The 22,861-nt window shown below is 34.3% G+C and overlaps 1 protein-coding gene across 1 annotated transcript in view; it reads right to left on the reverse strand.

Moving 5' to 3' along the window:
• Window positions 1–5,560: 5,560 nt before the first annotated feature.
• HHIP (hedgehog interacting protein) overlaps window positions 5,561–22,861 on the reverse strand; it is a 78,431-nt gene continuing 61,130 nt past the window's right edge. Inside the window, exons 9-14 of the mRNA XM_015814520.1 lie at window positions 21,920–22,041; window positions 20,462–20,585; window positions 17,266–17,396; window positions 15,071–15,152; window positions 8,294–8,442; window positions 5,561–7,272 (exon numbers count right to left, since the gene is read on the reverse strand). Coding sequence (XP_015670006.1) covers window positions 7,079–7,272; window positions 8,294–8,442; window positions 15,071–15,152; window positions 17,266–17,396; window positions 20,462–20,585; window positions 21,920–22,041 — 802 coding nt within the window. The 3' untranslated portion in view covers window positions 5,561–7,078. The remainder of the gene's footprint in view (window positions 7,273–8,293; window positions 8,443–15,070; window positions 15,153–17,265; window positions 17,397–20,461; window positions 20,586–21,919; window positions 22,042–22,861) is intronic.

Below are 22,861 nucleotides of genomic sequence, written 5' to 3' on the forward strand. Positions count from 1 at the left end.
GTATGACTGAATTCTTTGTACAGTGAATGAATAAAAGTTCTAATATCTTTCTGAGAATCTCTTTAGCTTCATCCTGCAATGATATTCTTGGCCTTTCCCTTTTTCTCAGCCCAATACTCTGCTTCCTTCAATTGTTTTGCAGGTCATCTTTTATCCCTCTGCATGACCAAACTATCTCACTCATTTTTATATGGTATAATATTTATTTATTTACCGAATTTAGAAGCTGCCCATCTCTCTCCCAAAGGAACTCTGGGTGGTGTACAAGTAAAATATTAAACCTAAAAACTATATATAAATTGTATTTGAGGGGAAAAGAAAGTTAAAATTCAACATTAAAAGTTAAATAAAAGGTGGGGGAGGGCCTTCAGAGCACTAACCAGCTCCTTGACTACATGCTCTTCTGCAAGCCCCAAGAAGATGGCAGAGCCAGGTCTTTGGACATTCCCAGAAGGCCAGGAGAGGATGCAAAATGTATTAATTTCAATGGAACTTGCTCCCAGATACATGTATACAGGTTATCACCTTGGTTGCTGAGACGCACCTTTCACTTAACCTTGCCTAAGCAGAATACAATTCAGAGACAATGGACTATAAAAACTATATTGGTTGAAATTCTGGGTATTGTAGTCCAACAAGCTTTATCAGGCCAGCTGAGGCTGTCTAATACTATTATCTTTCCATTAATAGTAGTTTACTACAGAGTGCATAAGAACCCATCAACAGGATTGTCTAATAATTTGAAGGATTATCAAAATTTTAAATGCTGCCACAGCTGTTTATACAAGAATGATTGGCTTAACAGATTGCAATAAATTATGTCTACTCTTACATTGGCATATAGTTTGAGGCTAGACACTGCAATTGTAAAACATTATTTAGGATTTATTATATTTGGTGTATTCAACAAATTATAGCTATGATTTGTGATTTATTGTAATGCATAAACCATGGTAGCGTCTGAAATAAGGGAGATTGTATGGCATTAAAACACTGAAAAATATCTGTTTTGTTTTCTCAGTTATCCAGGACATATTAGAAACATATTTTTCTCTTTCATGACAGTCCTTCAAAATAAATTTCCAAATATATTTTTTATAGGAGTGGTGAGTGATACAGCAAACATTGTTAGAAAGATTAAAAAGTATATTTTATTGTGAAGCAAGAAAACAATGCATGACAAGTTGTAGAAGAAATACAAATATGTAATATGTTAAGTGACATTAATTAACAATATAGAGTTCTTAAAATAGAGCACCAAAAGATTATTCACACGCTACACTTCCTTTCTTTGTCGAAAAAAGTCCCATTATTTTTTGGTTTGTAATTTTATAATGTACATATATAAGACCATTTGAATAATAAAGTGCTATGTAGAGAATAAGGATTTCTACAAAAGTGTGGTCAGAAATTACTGCTAGATCTGGTTTGGATGGTAGTTTTTTAAATAATAAAAGGCCATTAAAATCTTCTGTTTTTGCCTTTAGATTTTGGGTATTCATAGCTTTCAAGATTGCAAGTTTTCTTCAATAAGGATTAATACTTGATACCTGGATTGATTTTACAGTATCACTGTTTGTTATTCATCTCAGGAGAAATGAATATCTGATTACTTCTTTCATTAGTCACATGAAATTAGTCTTCATATACATGATACACCACTTTGTGTGGAGTCTACACTTTCTCCTGTCTGTAATGAGCTTTTAAAATGTAAACACAGCAAGGAATATTATGATGTCTAAAGTCTCAGGTATCTTGGGATTTCTTCTTAGTTCTTGATTATAGTCCCTGACCAGAAGTGTCTTAAAAGATTAATATAATACTATTTTGACAAATGTAAAATTATTATGTACTCCCCCTTAGTTTCTATCAAAAAACCCCCCAAGAAATCCTCTTAATATAAGCACTGAGAGAAATTGGATTTTGTTACTTGTTTCCTTCTTTATCATGCGACAAAGGTAGTATCCTGTTTCCTCAAAAATAAGACCCGGCCTTATATTTTTTTTTGCCTCCAAAAGAGGCACTAAGTCTTATTTTGGGGAATGTCTTACCTCCTTACCTCAGCCAGGCCTCCCTGGCGTGATGCGCCATGTGTCCTGCCACAAGCGGCGGAACTGGTGTGACGTACCATGTGGCCTGCCACGAGTTGCCACCAACAACCAGAAGTGGATGGGGCTGCTGGTGTGAGGCAAGCATTGGTGCATTGGAGGCTTGGCTGCGGGGGCCAGAGGTAAGCGGGTGCAGGGCATGTGGGGCACCTCCACCCCCCCATCCCTACTCCAGCTTGATTTTTACGTGTGCACTACAACCAGATGGTGGGATGGAGTGGGCAGGGTGTCAAGTAGGGATTATTTTGGGGGCAGGGCTTATATTAGACACACACGTAAAAATCAAGCTAGGGCTTATTTTTGGGATATGTCTTATTTTGGGGAAAACATGGTAGTAACCATTTTTCAAGCAACAATAAAATTAAAATTACTGATATTTTCTAATTTGTGATGAGGTATAGGACAATTGCTTTTGTGTACCACCAGCAAAAGTGGAAAACATTTTTTTTCTGTTGAGGGCTGGTTGGTTGGATGGGTTCTCCCTGGGATAATGTGTTGAAAGGGACTTGCCAATGTCACTAGGCTAGGCCAGAAACAAAAAGGAATGAGCCACCACTATTTTTTTCTGTCTCCTCTTTGCATCTTGCCTAGTAAATTGCCAGAAGAATGGTAAATTATTTTTACAAGTTTATAACTTGAGTGAAGGCTGTAACCAAATCTACACTTGCATAATAAATATAGGGCAGGCAGGAAAGTTTAGGGGTCTAGACAGCCTGTGACCCAGAGATGATATGTGGCTGCCAATTTTTTTTTTTGCAAATTTATTATGTCATAGTTTATATCATTAAATATCTGTAAACTTAAAAATTATCTCCTACGTCCCACTACTATTCACCTGTGTAAGACTGATCTTTCCATTCTGCCCAATACAGTCATTGTGCAAAAAAATAAAATTTAAAAAGTAATAATAATAATAATAATAATAATAATAATAATAATAATAATAATAATAATAATAATAATAATAATATTAAAAAAAAGTTGGAAGGGACCTTGGAGGTCATCTAGTCCAACCCCCTGCTCAGGCAGGAAACCCTATACCATTTCAGACAAATAGCTGTCCAGTCTCTTCTTAAAAACTTCCAGTGTTGGAGCATTCACCACTGGAACCTATCCTGTGATAATTGCAATACCCTATTTTAGTGAGTAAAGGAAAGGGGCAGATCTAGAATATAATCCAAAGTAACATTTAATTTAGTTCTATGTGTATTCCACATCTCCATTCTTATGAAATCCTCTACCTCATTCCATCATTATTAGCTTAGACAACTGAAATATGTGATCTATTAATATCTAAACATCCTTTCACAAATTGTTGTTTCTAGATATGTTGCAATTTTAACAAGGTTAATAGAGAATTCTGATTCTAATTCCTATTAGATCTGCATGCAGAAGGCTGTTCAGTAAAAACAAAGTACTGTAGTTTCTTATTCTGAATAGTCATAAATACATAAAATGCATGTTGTAATGATTTTTCTTTTCTTTTTGAAAATGTGCAGAAATAATAGACAAATTATGAAATATACATCATGTTGCAATATAAATTCTGTCTATTTCTGCATGTTGTAGTTTGCATACAAGCATATAAGGGCAGAGATCGTCACAAATCATACTCATTTCATCATTTTGACTCAAATCTCCAGTTGTTGCAGATGAATGAGACGGTACAGTAAACTATATATTCCCAGAACCTAGCAGACGAAAATCTGTTTTCATTAGATGGAATGCCTACTTAGATATTTTACTAATTGAACATTTTACTAATTGTTATACCATTTCAGTGTCACAAAATAGACATTATACTATTACCATACAAGCACTGCAACCAGACATTATTTATTATTTTTTACAATAGTTGCAAATGACTGATTCTGCTTATTCTATGTTTTTGAGTTCCTAGGTGGACATTGTTACTGTATTTTTACTTGCTTCAATATTTTAATCTTCAAGCAATGATTTCTGGGTATCTCATTACTGCAACAAACTTCATTCTTTAATTGTTTTAGTAGTGTAAGAGCAAAAATTATTTTCTTAAAATGGTTGAAATTGTGTAAAAATAGAAATAACTGTCCTTCTCCACAAGGACACAATTACTTAAATTTCTAAATTCTTATTTTTATTCTGGCAAAGCTACAAAGTGCATGTATAAAAACTGGCAGCATTGACAGAATTAGGTAGTTACCTTTTTCTCTAGAAGTTCAGATTCTGTACTATCAATGTCATATTGCAGGGGTCCCCAACCCCCAGTCCGTGGACCGGTACTGGGCCGCGGCATGCCAGCAACTGGGCCACATAAACAAGCAAAGCCCATCCGCGGATGCAGACAGCAGAGAAAACCACACATCCCTCTGGTCTGCGGAAAAACCTCCACGTAGCCGGTCCCTAGTGCCTAAAAGGTTGGGGACCTCTGTCATATTGAACAAATAAAGCTGATATACACAAATAGTTCCTGGGGTGCTTTTTTTAATGGTAAAATTTTTCGTGGAGCAATTCAGTAAAAAGACAATAAAAGAAAAAGCAATGGACATAAGGGGTCACTATCAAACTACAGATGCAAGCACTTGTAAAATTCATCACAAGATCTGTCACACTATCTAGCCAATAAGTTGCGTGTATGATTGGAAGAAAATGCTCTTCTGTGGTAACAGAGTAATTTAGTTTCCATGCTCATTTAATCCTGAACCTTCTCTGAATAAAGCATAAGTTGGTCTACAGCATGTAATAATAGCAGTAGTACTTATAAACTGCTTCATAGTGCTTTACAGCCCTAAGTGGTTTACAGAGTCAGCCTATTGCCCCCAATAATCTGGGACTTCATCTTACTGATCTCAGAAGGATGGAAGGCTGAGTCAGCCTTAAGCCTGGCAGTGATCAGAATCAGCCTGCAATGCTGCATTCTAACCACTGTGCCACCACAGCTCTATAATTATTTCATATACTAATTATGCATATTTTTAAATACAGTTCCTTATTCACTAAGCACTTAACCAAGATTTCTGTACCAATTTCCATTTGTCAGGAAGCTACTTGAAACCCAAGGTGGACAGTAAGACTCATTTTTTTTCCTGCTCTTGCTTAAGCAGAGATATTTGATCAATGACAGTCTACTTTATGCACTCTGGATACAAATTGTAGTTGTATTAAAATGTAAGAAATATTTTTATTTCAGCCTAGAGGCCTTCTTGTCTACTAAAGCCATATTCAAGCAATGTATTGCTTAACATCTTTGCATAGTACTGCAATAGGAACAGGTGTTTTATGAATTGTGGTATGAAGAACACACGTATTCATTCCTTTTCCCAGTGTGAGAAGACTTCTCTGTAAAAACAATAGCACAAAGAGAAATTCATATCTGCTGCAAGAATGAACTACCCTGACCAGTCCCGAGTATCACAGAAATAACATTTAAAATTCTGAGGAAATATCAATCAAAACATTAACAATTATGAATACAGCATGTACACCAAGTTTATTGATACATTTACAAAAATGAAACAATATTCTGTTTATTCTCCAAGAAGCATTTACATTTTAAACCATATTTGGCAATAATATTTTTTGCTGTTTTTATACATGTTCTCTTACACAATTTTTTTTTTACTTAAAGTGACTTGTCATTTGGCAAGGTTTTATTTAGTGTGAATTTTGTAATAATATATGTAGAGGGCCAGTCCTGATACAGTGGCAAGTATTTTATCAGTATTTAAAATGACCAATTAGTTGGTACTACTACTTTGTGGATTATAAACAAAGAATGACATCATAATATAGGTCTATATTAGTCCACAATACATTAAAAGAATGTGCTTGCTCTTGTACTCTCCAATTAAGGTGAAGGAACATATAACTTTAGTATTTTACAATGCTGTTCATCTAGGTGATATCTATATTATAAAAAATAAAATAAAATCATATAAATATGTAAAACAAACCCAGTGCCCATTATTAAATAAGATATTCAATAAAAAGCAGACCTTTTAGAATTATTGTTTTTAAAATATATGGATATAATTTAATTGTTAAAAAAATTAACACAGTGTGGAAATCAAGCTGTGACAGCCAGACTTGCATGTATGTTAGGTAAAGCAGTTAAGTGCATAACATTCTGTTACAATGATAGAGGTGAAGATTACAAACTTATAATGAACTGCCTATATAAGAATGCATGAAGGAGTTGTGAAACAGAGCTATAGTGGGAAAAGTGGATTCATATGGCCATGTTTTTCATAAAGTAACTGATTTCTCTAGTCATTTGAACAATTGCAACACAGTCCTTGTTTAACAATTACCTCATTTAGCTATCACTTGCAGTTACAATGGTGAAGAAAAGGTAACTTACAACCAATCCTCATATTTATGACCTTCACAGGTCATTAAAGCAAAGGAAAACTTTGAAGCAGTCATGGTTTTGCTTAGTGACTGCTTTGCTTAATGACCAGGTTGTTGGGCCCAGTTATGGTCATTAGACAAGGACTACCTGTAGCTCTTGCTATATTAGCTTTCTTAAGCATTAAAAAAAGCTTTTAATGGAAGAAAAAAATGGTCACGTGTAACATTAGATGAAAAGTGATCATCTGAATCCATTTGTCATTTTTTGTACTTTTTCTTTTTTTCTAATTATGTCCAAAATTTCAGAACTCCTTTCTGATTGCAATAATAAAATAATTATAGACTTAACATTGGTAGAACATCAAAGAATTCATAGTGACATCAGGTGATATTTTCTGTAGCTTCCAGTGGAATTTCCATGTAAATTATTCCACCTGAAAAATGTAATGTTAATGTTCCACTAATTATGCAATCAGATATTTGTAAGTGAATGAATACATTTCTGAAAATAAAGACAGATTTACAAATCCAAAGGAATCACTGGAGTTTCAAAGCAGGAAAACAGTCTTTACAAATAAAAGAAAAGAGAAGATTCAAAAATAAATGCCCATTGAAATGTAGTCTCTAAAGAGTCCCAGAAACTATACAATGTAGCTGGTTAGATCCAGCAAATAAGATGTCATGTCTATGATTTGATCAAAAATACCTGCCCTTGTCACTCTTCGGATGTTTCTGTCCATTTGTTCACATTGAGAACCAAGGTATCCTTTTTTACACAAGCATTTATTTGGTCGTATGCAGACACCACCATGTCGACAGACTGGATCACACTTTGCTGTAAAAAAATTTAAATGTTAAAATCCTCTGTTAGTATCTGCAGCAAAACATGCAGAGGCAAAAATGTCACTATCATAATGGTGGTATGACGTTATTTCAGACAACACTTCGAACACTAAACCCATTTGGTTACAATGAAAATATATTGTTATACAATGGTGGGATTCAAATATGTGAACAACCGGTTCTCTGTGTGGATGCCGCTTCTGGAAGTCCATTCTAGCCCTGGGCAACAAAAAAATTAGCTAACAGTTCTGCCGAAGTGGTGCAAACTGGCTGAATCCCACCACTGTTGCTATATCTTAATGTTTAAAACTAATTCTACACGTTCTGCTTATCTGATGTCATGCAACGTATACAATTCAATTTCCTTTTTCTGTGCAGAAAATGTCTGGATGTGCAAGAAACTCCAGTTATGATCATTTATTCACTCTAAAACTAAGTTTTAAAATGGCAATTAAATATTTAAACAAAATGTTTAAGTTTGTTTCAATACGGGCTTTAAGTTCTTTACAGAGGATTACAGAAACTCTTGTGAATGAATATTATACATATCTGTTCAGAGGTTGATTAATGTATTCTCATACTTCAACATTTGTAATCTGGTGCCTTCCAGATGAGATAAGACTGCAGCTCACAGGATTTCAGCCAGTTTGGAAAGTGCAAGGCACAAAATTTGGAAAGCGCAAGCTACAAACTTATATATATTCCCGGGGAGTCCTGTTGAGTCCAATGGGGCATTTCTGAGTATAGATATTTCCGATTTAAAGCTGGGTTGAATTATCTAAGAATGTCACTTTTGAACATCTTGGTAGGGTGAAATCTTGAGCATAATATTGCCTTGTGGTCACACGGCATCTAGAAATGTTGCTAAATGAATTCTGAATTCATAAATCAGGTTTTCTAGTCTCTTCTTCTAGACATTTTCTTACCATTCATTATAAATATATATATTTTAAAATGTCAGAAATTGTTATTGGCTTGCTATGTTCAGCAATTACTATGAGTAGAATACCAACCAGTTCGGCAGAATTCACCTTCCCAGCCTTGATTACAACAACATTTTCCAGTGGGAGTACAATGCCCATTTTGGCAATGCCTTGAGCATTCAGATGTCAATATCTGGGCAGGAAATGCTGTTCTTTTACATTCTTCTGGATCTAAAGGCCTATGGAAAAAAAATACAGGCAATGCATCTATTTAAATGTCAGGATCAAATGTAAACAATTTACATATATCTTCATTTTTGCAGTCTTCATTTTTGTTCTCCAAAACTAAAGCTGTTTAAAATGGATCATGTAGCAGTATTTTTGGAAAGTGCAAGAAATGGGTATTTTAATTTTCAGAGTTTAATTATGATAATCCAGTATGCTATTTAACAAATATCGCTACTATAGCCAGCAAAACTATTTTTAAAAATGCTAAAAAAAACCTTATTTTGTCAACAAAGACTGTTAAAAATTAGGAGTTCCCTGAATATTAGTTAAGCCACCTTGAGGTCCTTTCAAACTGTATAATATTGATGTGTAATAGCAATAATTATTATAAAAATGATACACATATGAAGATGTATTCCAAATTCATATTGACAACCACATACAGGAAGTTCATATAAGAACACAAGTGTTCATGGCACATTTTACTCATGCATGCTTTTAATTGAGCTTTGATTCATTCAGTCCTCAGTGTTCACTTAATACACTGAACCATAAACTAACAAAAATGTGATTAGCTCATAAGTCAGCATCTGTCTTAGTGTTCATGAATGCGTTTCAAATGTGCTTCTCAATTTTATAGTCTAGATTTGGAATGTTAGATAACTCTATGGAAAGTAGCCAGAGTTAAACAGAATCTTTTATAGTTGGATATTATAATACAAAACAGCAATAGCACTTAGATTTATATACCACTTCATAGAGCTTTACAGCCTTCTCTAAGCGGTTTACAGAGTCAGCATATTGCCCCCAACAATCTGGGTCTTCATTGTACTGGAAGATGGATGGAAGATGGAAGGATGGAAGACTGAATCAAGCTTGAGCCAAAAATATTGGAGACCACATAATTGTTGCGTGAAGGCTTAGCTAAAACACCTTACATGCATTTCTTATGCTAGAACTACACATCCCTGGATCTCTGGCAACAAATATATATAATGCCAGCAAATTTGAAGGGCATTTATTAGAACAAAACTGCTTTAAACCTAATTTCATCTGTCCCTTAGCAGGAGAAACTGCATTACAATGATCATGATCCTAGTTATCCTAGTGATGAAAAGAAAAATGTTTCATCTTCAAATTATAACAATGGGAGTATGTTATAGTATAGAAATCACCAGTGGAACATAGAAAAACATCTACTTTTCTCAGAATAAATACAGCCCTCTTTCAGGTATTTTTCAGTACATTTGCTTTCTTACTGGGAAGTTTGCCAAGTGCTCATTACTTGATTTACTGCAAGGGAATGAAGTGGGAAGTAAGGAAAAGAAGCTTTCCAGCTTTTGGATTTTTTTTAAAGCTCAGCAGCATATCAAATTTATTCTTATATGGTATACTTGTTCATGACCTCGAGTCTTTAAGCAATTCTGTCATATTTGAAAACTAGCTATACAGATGAAGTCTGTATCAGTGTTAATAGCTGTGAGGTCAATGCAACTGCTAAACAGTTTGTATTACTGTCAGGGTGGTCATAAAAACAACACCTGCTGGATGAGGCCTTGGCAGCTGGGTCAACAGGCACTGTGGGAATTTATCAATTTAGGGGGGGCACTTGCATTGCACTTTGACGGATGAATCAGGAAAGAACTGGCTGGTGGACCTAAAGTTGCTCAATTATGTATTACATACTTTATGACGGCAGCCGCATGGATTTCTTTGCACACATCAGAAAACAGGAAGATATAAACAGATAGGTATTTTTGCCTTATAAAGGGAAGGCCAGAGTTGTCTATGTAAGAAGAATGGAACATGCAGGGGAGGAGAGATGGAAATGGACTGTTGCTCTGAAGTTATGTTTGGGCTTACATATTCAAGGAGATTTATTGTAAAAAAAAACCTTCAGTGCATATAGTTAGGCAAGCATGCCAATCAGTTATCATTTTTAAAGCTAAAGTAGCCTGAAGAATTGCAAATGACTTCAGGGTTTACTTATATTTTTGTTGAGTGGGATCACATAATCCACCTGGATGGATTTCTTTTTTTAATTGCTCTTTGTGGATAGCTTTTGCATTAATTTATGAATATATTATTAATAAGTAAAATAAAATATATTTTAATATATCTTAGTATTTTATTTATTAGTAAATCATATATTCATAAATTTCAAATGGGCTATAGGTCAAGTCAAATCATCTGATATCTGCAAGAATCAAATTTAAAGTGTCTCTGAGAGATGGCTGTCTGGTCTTTACTTGAATATATTCAGGAAACCGCTTCTTTGGGTCATTGTTTCCATTATCATATTAATTTTATTGCTAGGATTTTTTTCTAGCATTAAATCAGAATCTGTATAACTATAACTTAAATGAATTTTGTGTCTTGCACTTTTAAATGATGGTGGACAACTCTGGACCTTTGTGACATCTTTTCAAGCATTTGAAAAATGTTTTCATAATCTCCCCATCTTCTGTTTAGACTGCTCAAAACTAATCATTCTGTTTTACCTCCATTTCTGTTAATAGAACCTAGCTCATTCTGAACAATCAGTGCCAGTTTGTATGTATCCTTCATAAAATAGTGCCCAGATCTGAGCACAATTGTTGAAATGCAAAATAAAGTGGAACAATTACATCTAATGATTTGAAAATCATATTCCCTTACTGTAGTTTAAAATTGTGTTTGATTTTTCCCACCTGTATCACACTGTTGACTTCAGTTTGCAGTCAACCTCTGTTCCAAGTCTCTTTATGGTTTGCTCTAGGAATTCTAATCACTTTAAGAGTGATTGGTCTATAGTTATGAAGATAGGGACATTTTTTGTTGTTTAATCATTTAACATTTAATTAGTTCTCCAGCATTTCTTAGCCATAATATTTAAAAGTTCTGCCAGCACATTAGCTACTTCTGTTTACTAGAAAGAAATTCCTTTGGTTCTAGAGATTTAAACTTTACTTTCTATTCCAAAACCGTATTTCTATCAATCTTCATCTTCAGTTCTGCTCCTTCATCCTTCCCATCAGTTTCCTGGAGCAATGCATGCTTTTTTATGAGAAGACTGATTTAACACAGAAGTTGAATTGTTCTCTTTCCTTTGTTCTCTTTACTGCTTTGTCTTCTTCACTGAACAGCTGGTATAATATTTTGTCTTTTTCTTTGAACATATCTTAAGAAGGTTTATTAACATCAGCCCATTCTGAGCTTTTGCTTTCTGACACCAACTCTAGAGTTTTAAGTGACTGTTTATGTTTTTCCTTTGGGACTTGGCAATTTTTCCATTCCATGCATATTTCTTTTCTTGTTTTCAGTTCTTTACTAAGATTTAAACAGCTATATTGGCGTCTTCTGTTGCCTTCTTGCTTTTTTCTCTCATTGGAATTATTTAGCTGAATTGAGCAATTTCTCCCATTAACTTTCTCTGCTATAGAATCTTGCTTACATTGCTATGAATATATTAAGATTCACTTTTTCAAAAATCCAAGATACATGTTCTGTTTTAGTTTAATTTAAAACAAATACCTTCAGCATTACATGGTTATTTCACCCAATATTTCAGCTAGTCTCAATAAGATCTTTCATATTAATAATCAGGATTAAGTCAAGGATAATTGATATTCTTCTGCCTTTCTTCAAACTTCTATTGATGAGACAAGCCAGGTATTTGTTGGAAAGACAATGCTTGGTAAATTTAGACAAATCTGAGTAATTATGTTTATTAGGACAAAATAAAAAATAAATCCCATCCAAAAAAAGAGTAACTTTTAAAGCATTATAACATCCAGTTTGTGCTATCCCTGCAGAAATATTACTAAATGAAATGGACAAAATATAGTTAATAGTTAACCAAATATTATTTAAAAAATTTAAACAGGAAATGTGCCTTCTTAAGAGGAAAGGAATGAATGAGCAAATAAAGCTTTAAATAAAAGTAGGGAGAGAAGGAAAAAAAGGAAAGGCAGGGTGTGGAATGCGTGGTGTTTATGTTTTTTGGAATGCTGGAAATTATAGCAATTGAAAACGGATTCCCTACATCTTAGTTAGATGTAGCTTTCTTAAAATATTTCAAAAATCTGTCCACACATAAAAATAAAGTTAATATATCCTTGTACTAGGGCTTTCTTAATTTAAGAAACATCGTTTTATTTTAGGTAACCTAGCAATGTTAATTTGCCTGCTATCTATAGAGCAGTGATGGGGAACCTTTTAGAGACCGAGTGCCCAAACTGCAACCCCAAACCCACTTATGCATTGTCGGGTGCCGGGTGGGTGTGGCCTATTGGGTGGGCATGGCTGCGGTGGTAACGGCAGACTGGGTGGGACTAAAAAGTTCAATCAATCAATTCCAACTTTGCAAGATCTTTTTTTTCCCCGCGAGAAGTTGAAATTGACTCATTGATTGAACCTTTTTTTTTGTACATGGTGGCGGAGGCCTAAAGCGAAAAGGTTTTATAAAACCCAGCTGAAGGCCTAGGACTGGGGCGATGGCGCGCATGCCCACAGAGAGGGCTCTGAGTTATACTTCAACACGTTTGGAAAATTCCAGCTGGGAAAGGCTGCTTTGGGATAACAAATGATTCTTTTGCCAGTGTGTCATTCATTCCTCAAATTAACTGGGAAAGCCTGGAACTCTCAAATGCTTCTTCAAATTTACCATATGTAAACTTGCAAAGAAGCTAACAATTTGAGGTGCCAAAATATACCCCCCAAATTGGGTTCGGCTTATCCGCAGGTAGTCTTCTACCTGAGTATACTATATATGGAATTTCTGATAAGAATTTTTTAAAATCTGATCCAATATTTCTTTGGAAGCCATTTTAAAAAATCAATCCTGTTTTCATTCAACTAGAAAAATATTACCACCAGTAATTAAACCATCACTGATATTATCGATGAATACCACAAGCGTCATATTCCTCCAACACTTTATTATACCAAATGCCCTAAGACAATGCAATACTATCCTAGAAAAAATTATTAACTAATCAGAATGTTTATTGTACTAATTTTTCCTTGGTTCGAGAAATCAATACTTGGTATATTTCAGTGTAACAATTCCTTTCCATGCCTCATTTTGATGTTTTGCATAGAGAAAGGTTTGGTTTTACATGCATTGCCCTTGAAATCCTACCATTGCCATTAAACAAGAAGAGATCCATCATTCAACTTTTTACCCTCAACAACTGGCATGAGATTCTGCTGCAAACATGCAGTTCATGCAAACTGTCAAGAAAATCCAGGAATATATTTCCATAGATGCAGATGCTTGCATATTCATGAGAAAACAGAACTTGGGAGACATGGTGGAAAAAGGTGGCTGCTCTAACTATATATTATTATTCTTTTTTTGGTATACTTTTAACTGAGACTCATCACTTGAAAGTTGCATTGAGAATGTTAATAAGGTTTTAAGTGTAATTTCATGCTCATGTAAACATATCAGAAATGGTAACCCTATAAAACAACGTCTTTTCCTCATCACTTTCATTTAATATATATTTCAAAGTATTTGTTGTCCTTATGTTACTGCATTGTTCCCCCTGATCTTATTCCACACAGATGTGCCACACATTAAATAGTGAACAGAGAATTTTGCTTTGAAAGGTCTGGCCTTTAAGATATGCCAATTTCAGGCCACTCTAAATGGTGGGGTAACAAGAGCACAAATCCAAGGTCAAACAAACAACCTCTCTGTAATCAGAAACTAATAGTGGATTAAAGGTGTAAAATTCACCTAAATCCACACACCAACAGACTAAACAATCTCAGTGAAGTGGAGTAGTATTTGTTTTATAAAAATACTTTCACTAGAAATCTTTAATAAACAAAACAAATAGAAGAGCATGATTGACAGTAACATCTGCTTCTTAATTAATAACATGTCATTTCAATGACAGGTCCATGACAAATCATTATAACTTTTTCTGTGACGTGCAATGTTATTTAATTTATAGTTTAAAAGCTTTTTGTTTCTCCCTCACCATAAGCAAATGCTCCAGGATCACCTTCCCTACACCTCTATCAGTTCTTGCAGATCTTGCAATGTATATTTCTATAAATTTATTTTCAATCATTCATACTAGATCCTATCCTATTTTCTTAAAAAGAGAAACCTTTCATGAATATTTTCATAAAAAAACTTAAACACATATTTAAAAAATATATAAGGAGAAGCATCTATACAAAAATGCACACATAGAAATACATATGTGTATGGTGTAGCATTCCACTGATTTTATTTATTTTTATCCCACCTTTATCATTTTATAAATATCTCAAGGTGCCAAATATACCTAATGCTCCTTCCTCCTAATTTTCCCACAACAACAACTCCGTGAGATGGGTTGGGCTGAAAGAGAGTGACTAGCCTAGGGGTAGGCAACCTTGGCTCTTTTATGACTTGTGGACTTCAACTCAGGAATTCCTGGCTCAGGAATTCTGGGAGTTGAAGTCCACGAGTCATAAAAGAGCCAAGGTTGCCTACCCCTGGACTAGCCCAAGTTCACCCAGTTGGCTTTCATGCCTTGTGCAGGACTAGAACTCACAGTCTACTGGTTTCTAACCTGATGCCTTAACCACTGGACCAAACTGGGTCTCCATTTTATTATTTATTTGTTAGATTTATGTCTCATCATATTCATTTCTTACCTTTTGGGATCAATGATTTTATAGAGTTTTCCATTGAGAGACTGTGTCATGCTTTTACTGCTTGCTAAGATGTAAACCTCACCTGTCAATGAAGCACATTAAGTAAATAAGTAAATGTTGGCATTCACTAAAAATACCAAGCAACATATGCATTATGATGAAAAGTATAATGTTATGGATATTATTATATAGAAGAAATTATATAAATTGACCATTGCATCAATTTATATCCTCATTTTTAAAACTGCGAATAGAAGCTAAAATAATTTGATGAAGTTAAGACTAGAAAATGAGTCTAAGGCAGAGGCATCTGTAGGGAAAAAAGGGTGAAGATAACAAAAATGATGAAGTGAGCATTGTATAGTTGTGATGCAAACTGAGGCCTTTTTCTTTATGCATTGTGATGTCAAAAGACTATGTGGAGAAGTGCTGACATGAAACTCATTTAGTCATTTTGACAAAATGGTGGAATTCTGCAGTTCTTTAGTCAAATTTGTTCTTGTTTCTAAAATATAGTGAGGCATGCTTTTGATTGCATTTTTCCTAAAATATTTGGTAACCTGAATTATCAAGTATCCTTCATATTTCTTTACCATTTTTCCACAGATTATTTAATAATGTAAACAGGGAATTTAGAGGTTGGAGAGCCAAATTTATTCATAGGAGTTTTTTAGAAATAGAAAAAACCAAATGTTCAGCAGATATGTTGTAACATACTATACTATTAGTATATTGCTGCCTTTTAGAGATACCATAATCAGTTTCTTTAAAATATTTAAATAGGTATTCAATTTGCATCATATTGAGAATAGTGAGAGAAGACTGTCATAATATTTTTTTGTATTCACGCCATTTACAAAACCAGATTAATAAAATGTAATTGCTGTGATTACATATTTTGGCTTGGCACAATGGGCTACTTTATACTATATGTTAGTTCTCAAAACATTTTAGTTAGAATCCTAGTTTTCAGTCTGATGGTAGAACAAATTTTTAGTGGATCCTATACTGAGTAGATCTGAGAAAAATGGTTTAATCTTGATTCCTGCACTGAGCAGGGAGTTGTAATTAATGGAATAGTTCTTTCCAATTCTATTGTTTTATATGCTTCTCATCTAAAGGTAAAAGTAAATGTTTCCCCTTTCAGTCATGTCTGACTTTAGGGCGCAGTGCTCATCTCTGTTTCTTAGCTGAGGGAGCCAATGTTGTCTGAAGACATTTCCATGGTCATGTGGCCAGCATGACTGTATGCTGAGGTACACAAAAAGCTGTTACCTTCCCACCAATGGTACCTATTTATCCACCCACATCTGCATGCTTTTGAACTGGTAGGTGGGCAAGCATTGGGCCAAGTAAAGGGAGCTCTCCCCTATGTGTGACGCTTGGGTCTCGAACCTGGCCTGTCAGCTTTGCAGCAGACAAGCTCACTGTCTTTAACTGCTTCTCATTCAGACTATTCCAAATTACTGCCAATAATTCTCCCTTGAAATATTGCTCATAGATAATACAACCTATGTCTTTTGGAACTGTTACAAATATGCTTCCTTCACACTTCTATATCTCTATTGCCTTTATAATTTCTGAGCACAGTTTAAAGTATTTATCTATAGTAGTTTTTTTCCAACTTGATGTTCTCCAGATATTTTGGCTTTAACTCCCATAACTTGTTGGTGATATGTTTGTAATCTCTAACATACCTAGAAAGCATTCTACATACTGGATAACCAAAGGGAATTCAGTCCTCACATTTTAGAGGCTCTGAGGAAAACAATTTTGAATTAAAAATAGAATTATCCTACTCTCTGAAGTAGGGCAATTAGAAGAGAAAGGGTATTCTTCAAATATAGCCCTGTTTATGGGCAAATCTATACAGAGGTTTGCTGTTAAGTTTTCTATTGTCTGATGACCTTATTATTTGCAAAAGTATTTGAGTTTTTATAATTGGCTATATCAGCCTCCTACTATTTTAGTATATTGTTTTAATATTACGAATGATTTGGCTCTTCTTCACTGGATTTGTCCAAATGGAGGCTGGTTATTAATATGTACCTTACACAATGAACTAAATGGCTCTTCCTGGAATTATGTTTCAGTTTATTTTATAAAAATGTATTAAAAAATCAATCATATGATAGTTCTTGGCTAAATGCCAATTAATATATCGTAAAACAATAAGAAGTTGCTTTTTGTCTTACCTGATTCATCTTCACCAAATCCTAAAATGTGTCCAGCAAAGAAACCCTGACATGAAACACTGCTGCCCAGACATAATGGTTTTTCTTGCCACTTTCTTGTAATAGGACTCTGTTGTAGTGTTAAAAAATTTCTAAAAACAGATAATAAAAAGAGAAGGGTTACACACTGCTTCAATTAACTTTATTGAGGTCAAAGTAGAAATTAAATATTAAATAATATCTGAATTGGAGTCCTGATTTCTCCAGATTCTTTGGCATTAAAGCTCTCAGGTTGGTTTTTGTAGTTGTAATCCCTACACATCTGGAAGGCACCAAATTTGAGAAGGTTACATTTAAAGTCTGAGCTGTAAAGCTTATGATTCAATTTTCATTTTGGTAGATACTTAAAAGTGATTTTGAAATGTCTACCTCCAGTTACAACCAACAAGCTTATAATAGATTGATGTCATATAACCAGAGCTTCTCAAAGATTTGTTCTTAATGCATGGTAACAGAACAGCACAACTGCATATATGTTTCTTTTAAAGCAAGTCCCATAATGTTAATAGAATTGACAGGACTAACATAAGCATAAATATTCCATAGGAGATTCAATAGCACATTCAGAGATTCTCAACTAATCCTGAGACAAGTTAGGAAGGATAGATATGGTTAGTATTTGGTTCAGACACAATAAGGCAATCTCAGGGCTGTAAGATAGAAAAACAAAGAATTAATGGAAAAGAAACATTGCTGAGAAAATTGCGGTGTGTCATGTAATCACCTGAAGAAGAGCTTGATTCAAGGGAATCAGTACCTTTAAGCATGAACAGGATGACTGTGTGTGTTGAAGTAATGCAAATACAAGGGCAATTCGGAAATCTCTGTTTGGTTATCAATGACAGATACTCCCAGATACAGAACTTTTATTATACACATTAGAAAACTACAACATTACATTACTTTTTGACATAATCGCCATTCCAATTGAGGCACGTCATAACGTCTTACAAGGGTTGAAATTCATTAGTAGTAGTTGCTCGGTGCCAAATCTGGGCTATGGGGGGGGGGATGATCAAAAACATCCTAACGGAACTGCTTCAAAAATTCTTGGGTGCGTCTAGCGGTGTGCGGGTGAGCATTATTGTGAACAACACCACACCGGAAGTCAGCATGTCCCAACGCTTGTTATGGGTGGCTCGTCTGAGTTTTCGTAACATTTCACGGTAGACTTCTGAATTGATGGTTGAGCCACACTCCATGAATTTCACCAGCAGTACTCCTTTGGCATCTTCACATTTGGCGGGATTTTCTATGGCACCACTTCTGGTGTAGTGTTGGTTCACAATAATGCTCACCCGCACATCACTTGATGCACCCAAGAACTTTTGAAGCAACTTTTGATGGTTAGAACAATTAAGCAGTGGAACAATCTGCCTCCAGAAGCGGTGAATGCTCCAACACTGGAAGTTTTTAAGAAGAAACTGGACAGCCATTTGTCCGAAATGGTATAGGGTTTCCTGCCTGAGCAGGGGGTTGGACTAGATGACCTCCAAGGTCCCTTCCAACTTTATCATTATTATTATTATTATTATCAGTTCTGTTGGGATGTTTTTGATCACCCCCCCATAACCCAGATTTGGTGCCGAGCAACTTCTACTAAGGAATTTCGAACCTTGTAAGACGTTATGACGTGCCTCAATTGGAATGGCGATTATGTCAAAAAGTAATGTAATGTTGTAGTTTTCTAATGTGATAATGAAAGTTCTGTATCTGCGAGTGCCTGTCATTGATAATCAAATAGAGGTGCCCTCGTACAACCATTATAATTTTAACATTGGACCTTTAATGTCATTTAGATTTTAGAACACTATTGATATGTTTGCACAATACATAAAAGTATTTCTAAGAACTCACTACTTGTTTGCATTAACGGTATGTCATACTCTAGACCTATATTCAATTGTGCCAGTTTGTATTGCACGCTCCGTGCTTGTATATATGCCCTAGTAGAATATAAATGTTAATGTTGTAGTGAAATGGGGAGATATATCTTCTCTGTAAGATGTGTGTGACAATGGGAATGTGTGTGACAATTAAAACATTTCTGGTAGCCTGAATGAGGATGAGTTGCTCACCTACTTTTCTCCTTTTGTCCCCCATGTTTCATTTCCTCATGTGGCCACAGACGGAAAAAATAAAATAAGTTTTGAGAGGAAATTTCTAGAATAGCTTTATTTTTTCAGTCTAGTTTGATGTATTGTGACAGCACCAGCAAGAAGCTAATCTTTTTTCAGTAATACTGCTGATTGAAGTCAATGTAAATATCTTAAGGAGCATTGGGACTAAAACTAACATAACTAAGCCTATAATTTATTGGTTGATGGTGTTTTCATGATATTCTTGCCTAGACCATACAATCTAGGTGTCAAGAGTTGAGTTCTGTTTGAGTCCTGTCACAATACATTAATACAATACATTGTTATATTCTCCAAATACTTAGCCTTTACCAGTATGGGAACACCTGCATTGTATAGAAGCTGAACTTTCAGGAACACCTTCAAATGCAATTTCATGTAGAGCTCATTATAATGGCTTTGTCTAAATGCAAAGCAATGTTGTAGTTTTTCCTAGATAACTGGCAGTTGTTTTTAATGGTAAAAAGTAATCCTACACAATAATTCTGCTCTCTGCATTGGAAGAACTCAGACCAGAATTAACTATAAGCTCCAAAACTGATCTTCAAGATCAAAGATGAAGATTTCCCAGTCCACGATTTCCTCCAATTTATTTAAATTAATTATAGCTATTTATTTTATTAATCTTCAACTGCTTTCAGACACATGTTCAGTTTTTCTACTACCTCCCTGTGACTGATAGACCAAAAAGTAAGGTAAAGCTGTATTCCATCCATATACTAATATGGATGGAATTTTGATTTTAGATCAAATTGAGTTTACCTCATGGTTTCAAATAAAGGCTGAACATGGGGAGCAAATGCAATTCTAAAAGCAATGGAGTAAAAGTCCCTCAGTGGCCTCATCTTAGTTCATCTGTACATTAAGGGCTGGAAGTGTTATAATATTGTAATATTGGATTTCTGAAATCAACCTGGCAATACATACTACTAGCAAACCATCATCAGCATATAATGCACTTTCATTTTTAAGTTAGAAATAACACATTGCTTTTTCTATGAGAATTGTAAGTAATTTACCCATTGCGGTCTGCAAATAGGTAACTTCCATGAAGTCTTTCAGATTGGCAGCCTCTGTATATAAATCCACCAATCAGTGGTCCGGAACTGAATGGCTTAAATTCTAAAAGTGAAGGTTCGCTTTCTGGAAAAAAACTACCATAGTGTTAGATTAAATTAAAGTTGGTAAAAGCAAGTGCTAAGAATTGGGAAATACAACATTTAAAATAAAATAGAATTTTATCTTTATCTGACATTATTTCAGAATTAGGTTTATACTGAACATAAGTACCATAGGGAAAAAAGTTTAGCTTTTTTAGTATCAAAGGGAATCAATCATCTATTAATTTTGCCTATGTTAGAACATGCTTATTGCACACAATTGTTCTAAATTCCATTCATATCTTTTTTAAATGCTAAATAAAAAAATAAAGTGAAGGAAGAAAAAATGTAAGTGCAACAAAGAAAAGTAGAAAAATAAAATATGAAAAACTGGAATACACTTTTGCTTTCAGAAGTAAATAAATAGTCAAGAATGGTACTTATAGTTTTAACTGGGGAAAAAAGAAACAATAGTGGGTACTAAATTTTGATATTGAAAGATTAATGACAAATTATCATTTATCTAATATGGTCCTTTCACTTAGGAAAGGCTACAGCTATCGCTGATTTTCATAATTGTCCTGAAAACATAACCCATATTGACCTGGAAAAGTTTGGGGGTTTTTTGCCTTTTTAAAAAATTATATGAAATTATTATATAACCTTGAATTATTCACAAAGGTTTACAATTCAGCTGCTCATGAATATTGATTGACTATGATTGAATAATGAGGTTTGGGGTTTTCTTATAGAAAAAGAATAATATATTCGAAGGAAGAGAAATAATTAAACAGTGGATTCTGGGATTTCATTTAAAATAGATATGTTGTTGTTTCTGATATCCCTTAATGGACTTTTGCTGATCAGAATAACAAGATTTTAAGACCTGTTTATAAATAAAGAGATGAGATATGTGATGAAGAGATATTTTGTTGTTGTTTTTTAATAGAAGTTGATCAGTTATTAGAAAAAAATAGATTTGGTGTGACCAAGGAGCAAATTACTTTTCCCCCCTCTTTTTTCTTTTCTTTGTTGCACTTACATTTTTAATTCCTTCACTTTATTTATTTTTTTATTTAGCATTTTATATGGCAATTATTTATATCCTGTCTTTATTATTTTATAAATAAATTTTACAAACTACACTTTTTCTTTTTGTTCTTATTTTTTTAGTTTCTATTAGTTTTTATTTATATAAGTTAATGCCTAACACAATTATAGTGTAGACAAATATCCATCATAAGGAAAAAAAGATGCCCACGGTATTCCTAACACATGAGCAGTACCTTGTTGGGCATACTATGGCTCTATATTCAATTTTCTATCCATTCTTTGATGGGAATATGAACACTGAATGCTCCATGATCCAGAACTTACCATAATCTTTTCCTTTTATTATCTGAATGATCCTTGCTGATGATCTGTTCTTCTCATTCGAGTCTGAACAAAGTATTGTTAAATTAATATTTACATCTGTTGGATGGCGATCCACTGCACACCTGTTCAAGGACATTGTTTTGTGATGACATGAACTAATTCATTTGTTTGCTATATATGACTTCTATTTCTAGATCACCAATCTATTTCTAATCACTGATGTTAAAGTGTACATTCTTAAATGGAGCATTAAATAATAAAGATATGCAAACTGAGAAATAGGATAATTCAGATTAGATAATATAAATTCATGGCAATTCAGTTTAAATGAGAGCAAACTGTTTTCTGTTCTCACATTACTGAGATTCTCCTTGCCAGTGAAAACACATATCAGTAATATTTTTGAATGCCTGGCTTCCAGGAATACAAAAAGCAAAAGAATTACTAGAACAGAAAAAAACTTACATCCCAGTGAGCACCAATCCTGTACAAAAATTAGACAACTAGATCAAGAGAAGTTTCAGTGACTTCACCAAGAAAGGTCAAATCACCAAAGAAGACCAATGGTGGATGAAATGTAGTAGACCCAGTCTCCCATGGTTCTATGAATGCTCCAAAACACACAAGTCAAACATACCTCTCAGTCCAATTGTATCATTACCAGTGACCCCAACCTACAACATTTCTAAAGAACTGACAAAAAAGCTTGGACACTTCACAGGAGAAAGCAAATACTCCATCAACTCACCACTATAGTGCCTCCAAAGAATCAAAGACGTGATAACAGATGAAGATAAAATCATGGTCTCATTTGAAGTCACAGCACTTGTTGTATTCTTAGACTCAGAAATAGCCAAAGAATCCATGATAGCTCACCCAATCTAATCAAATACACCAAGATTGAAATGCTCATAATCTTTGATCTTACCAACCTTTCTATAA

The sequence above is a fragment of the Protobothrops mucrosquamatus genome, unplaced genomic scaffold, assembly GCF_001527695.2.
Source record: "Protobothrops mucrosquamatus isolate PMUCROS unplaced genomic scaffold, P.Mucros_1.0 scaffold259, whole genome shotgun sequence".
NCBI lineage: Eukaryota > Metazoa > Chordata > Lepidosauria > Squamata > Viperidae > Protobothrops > Protobothrops mucrosquamatus.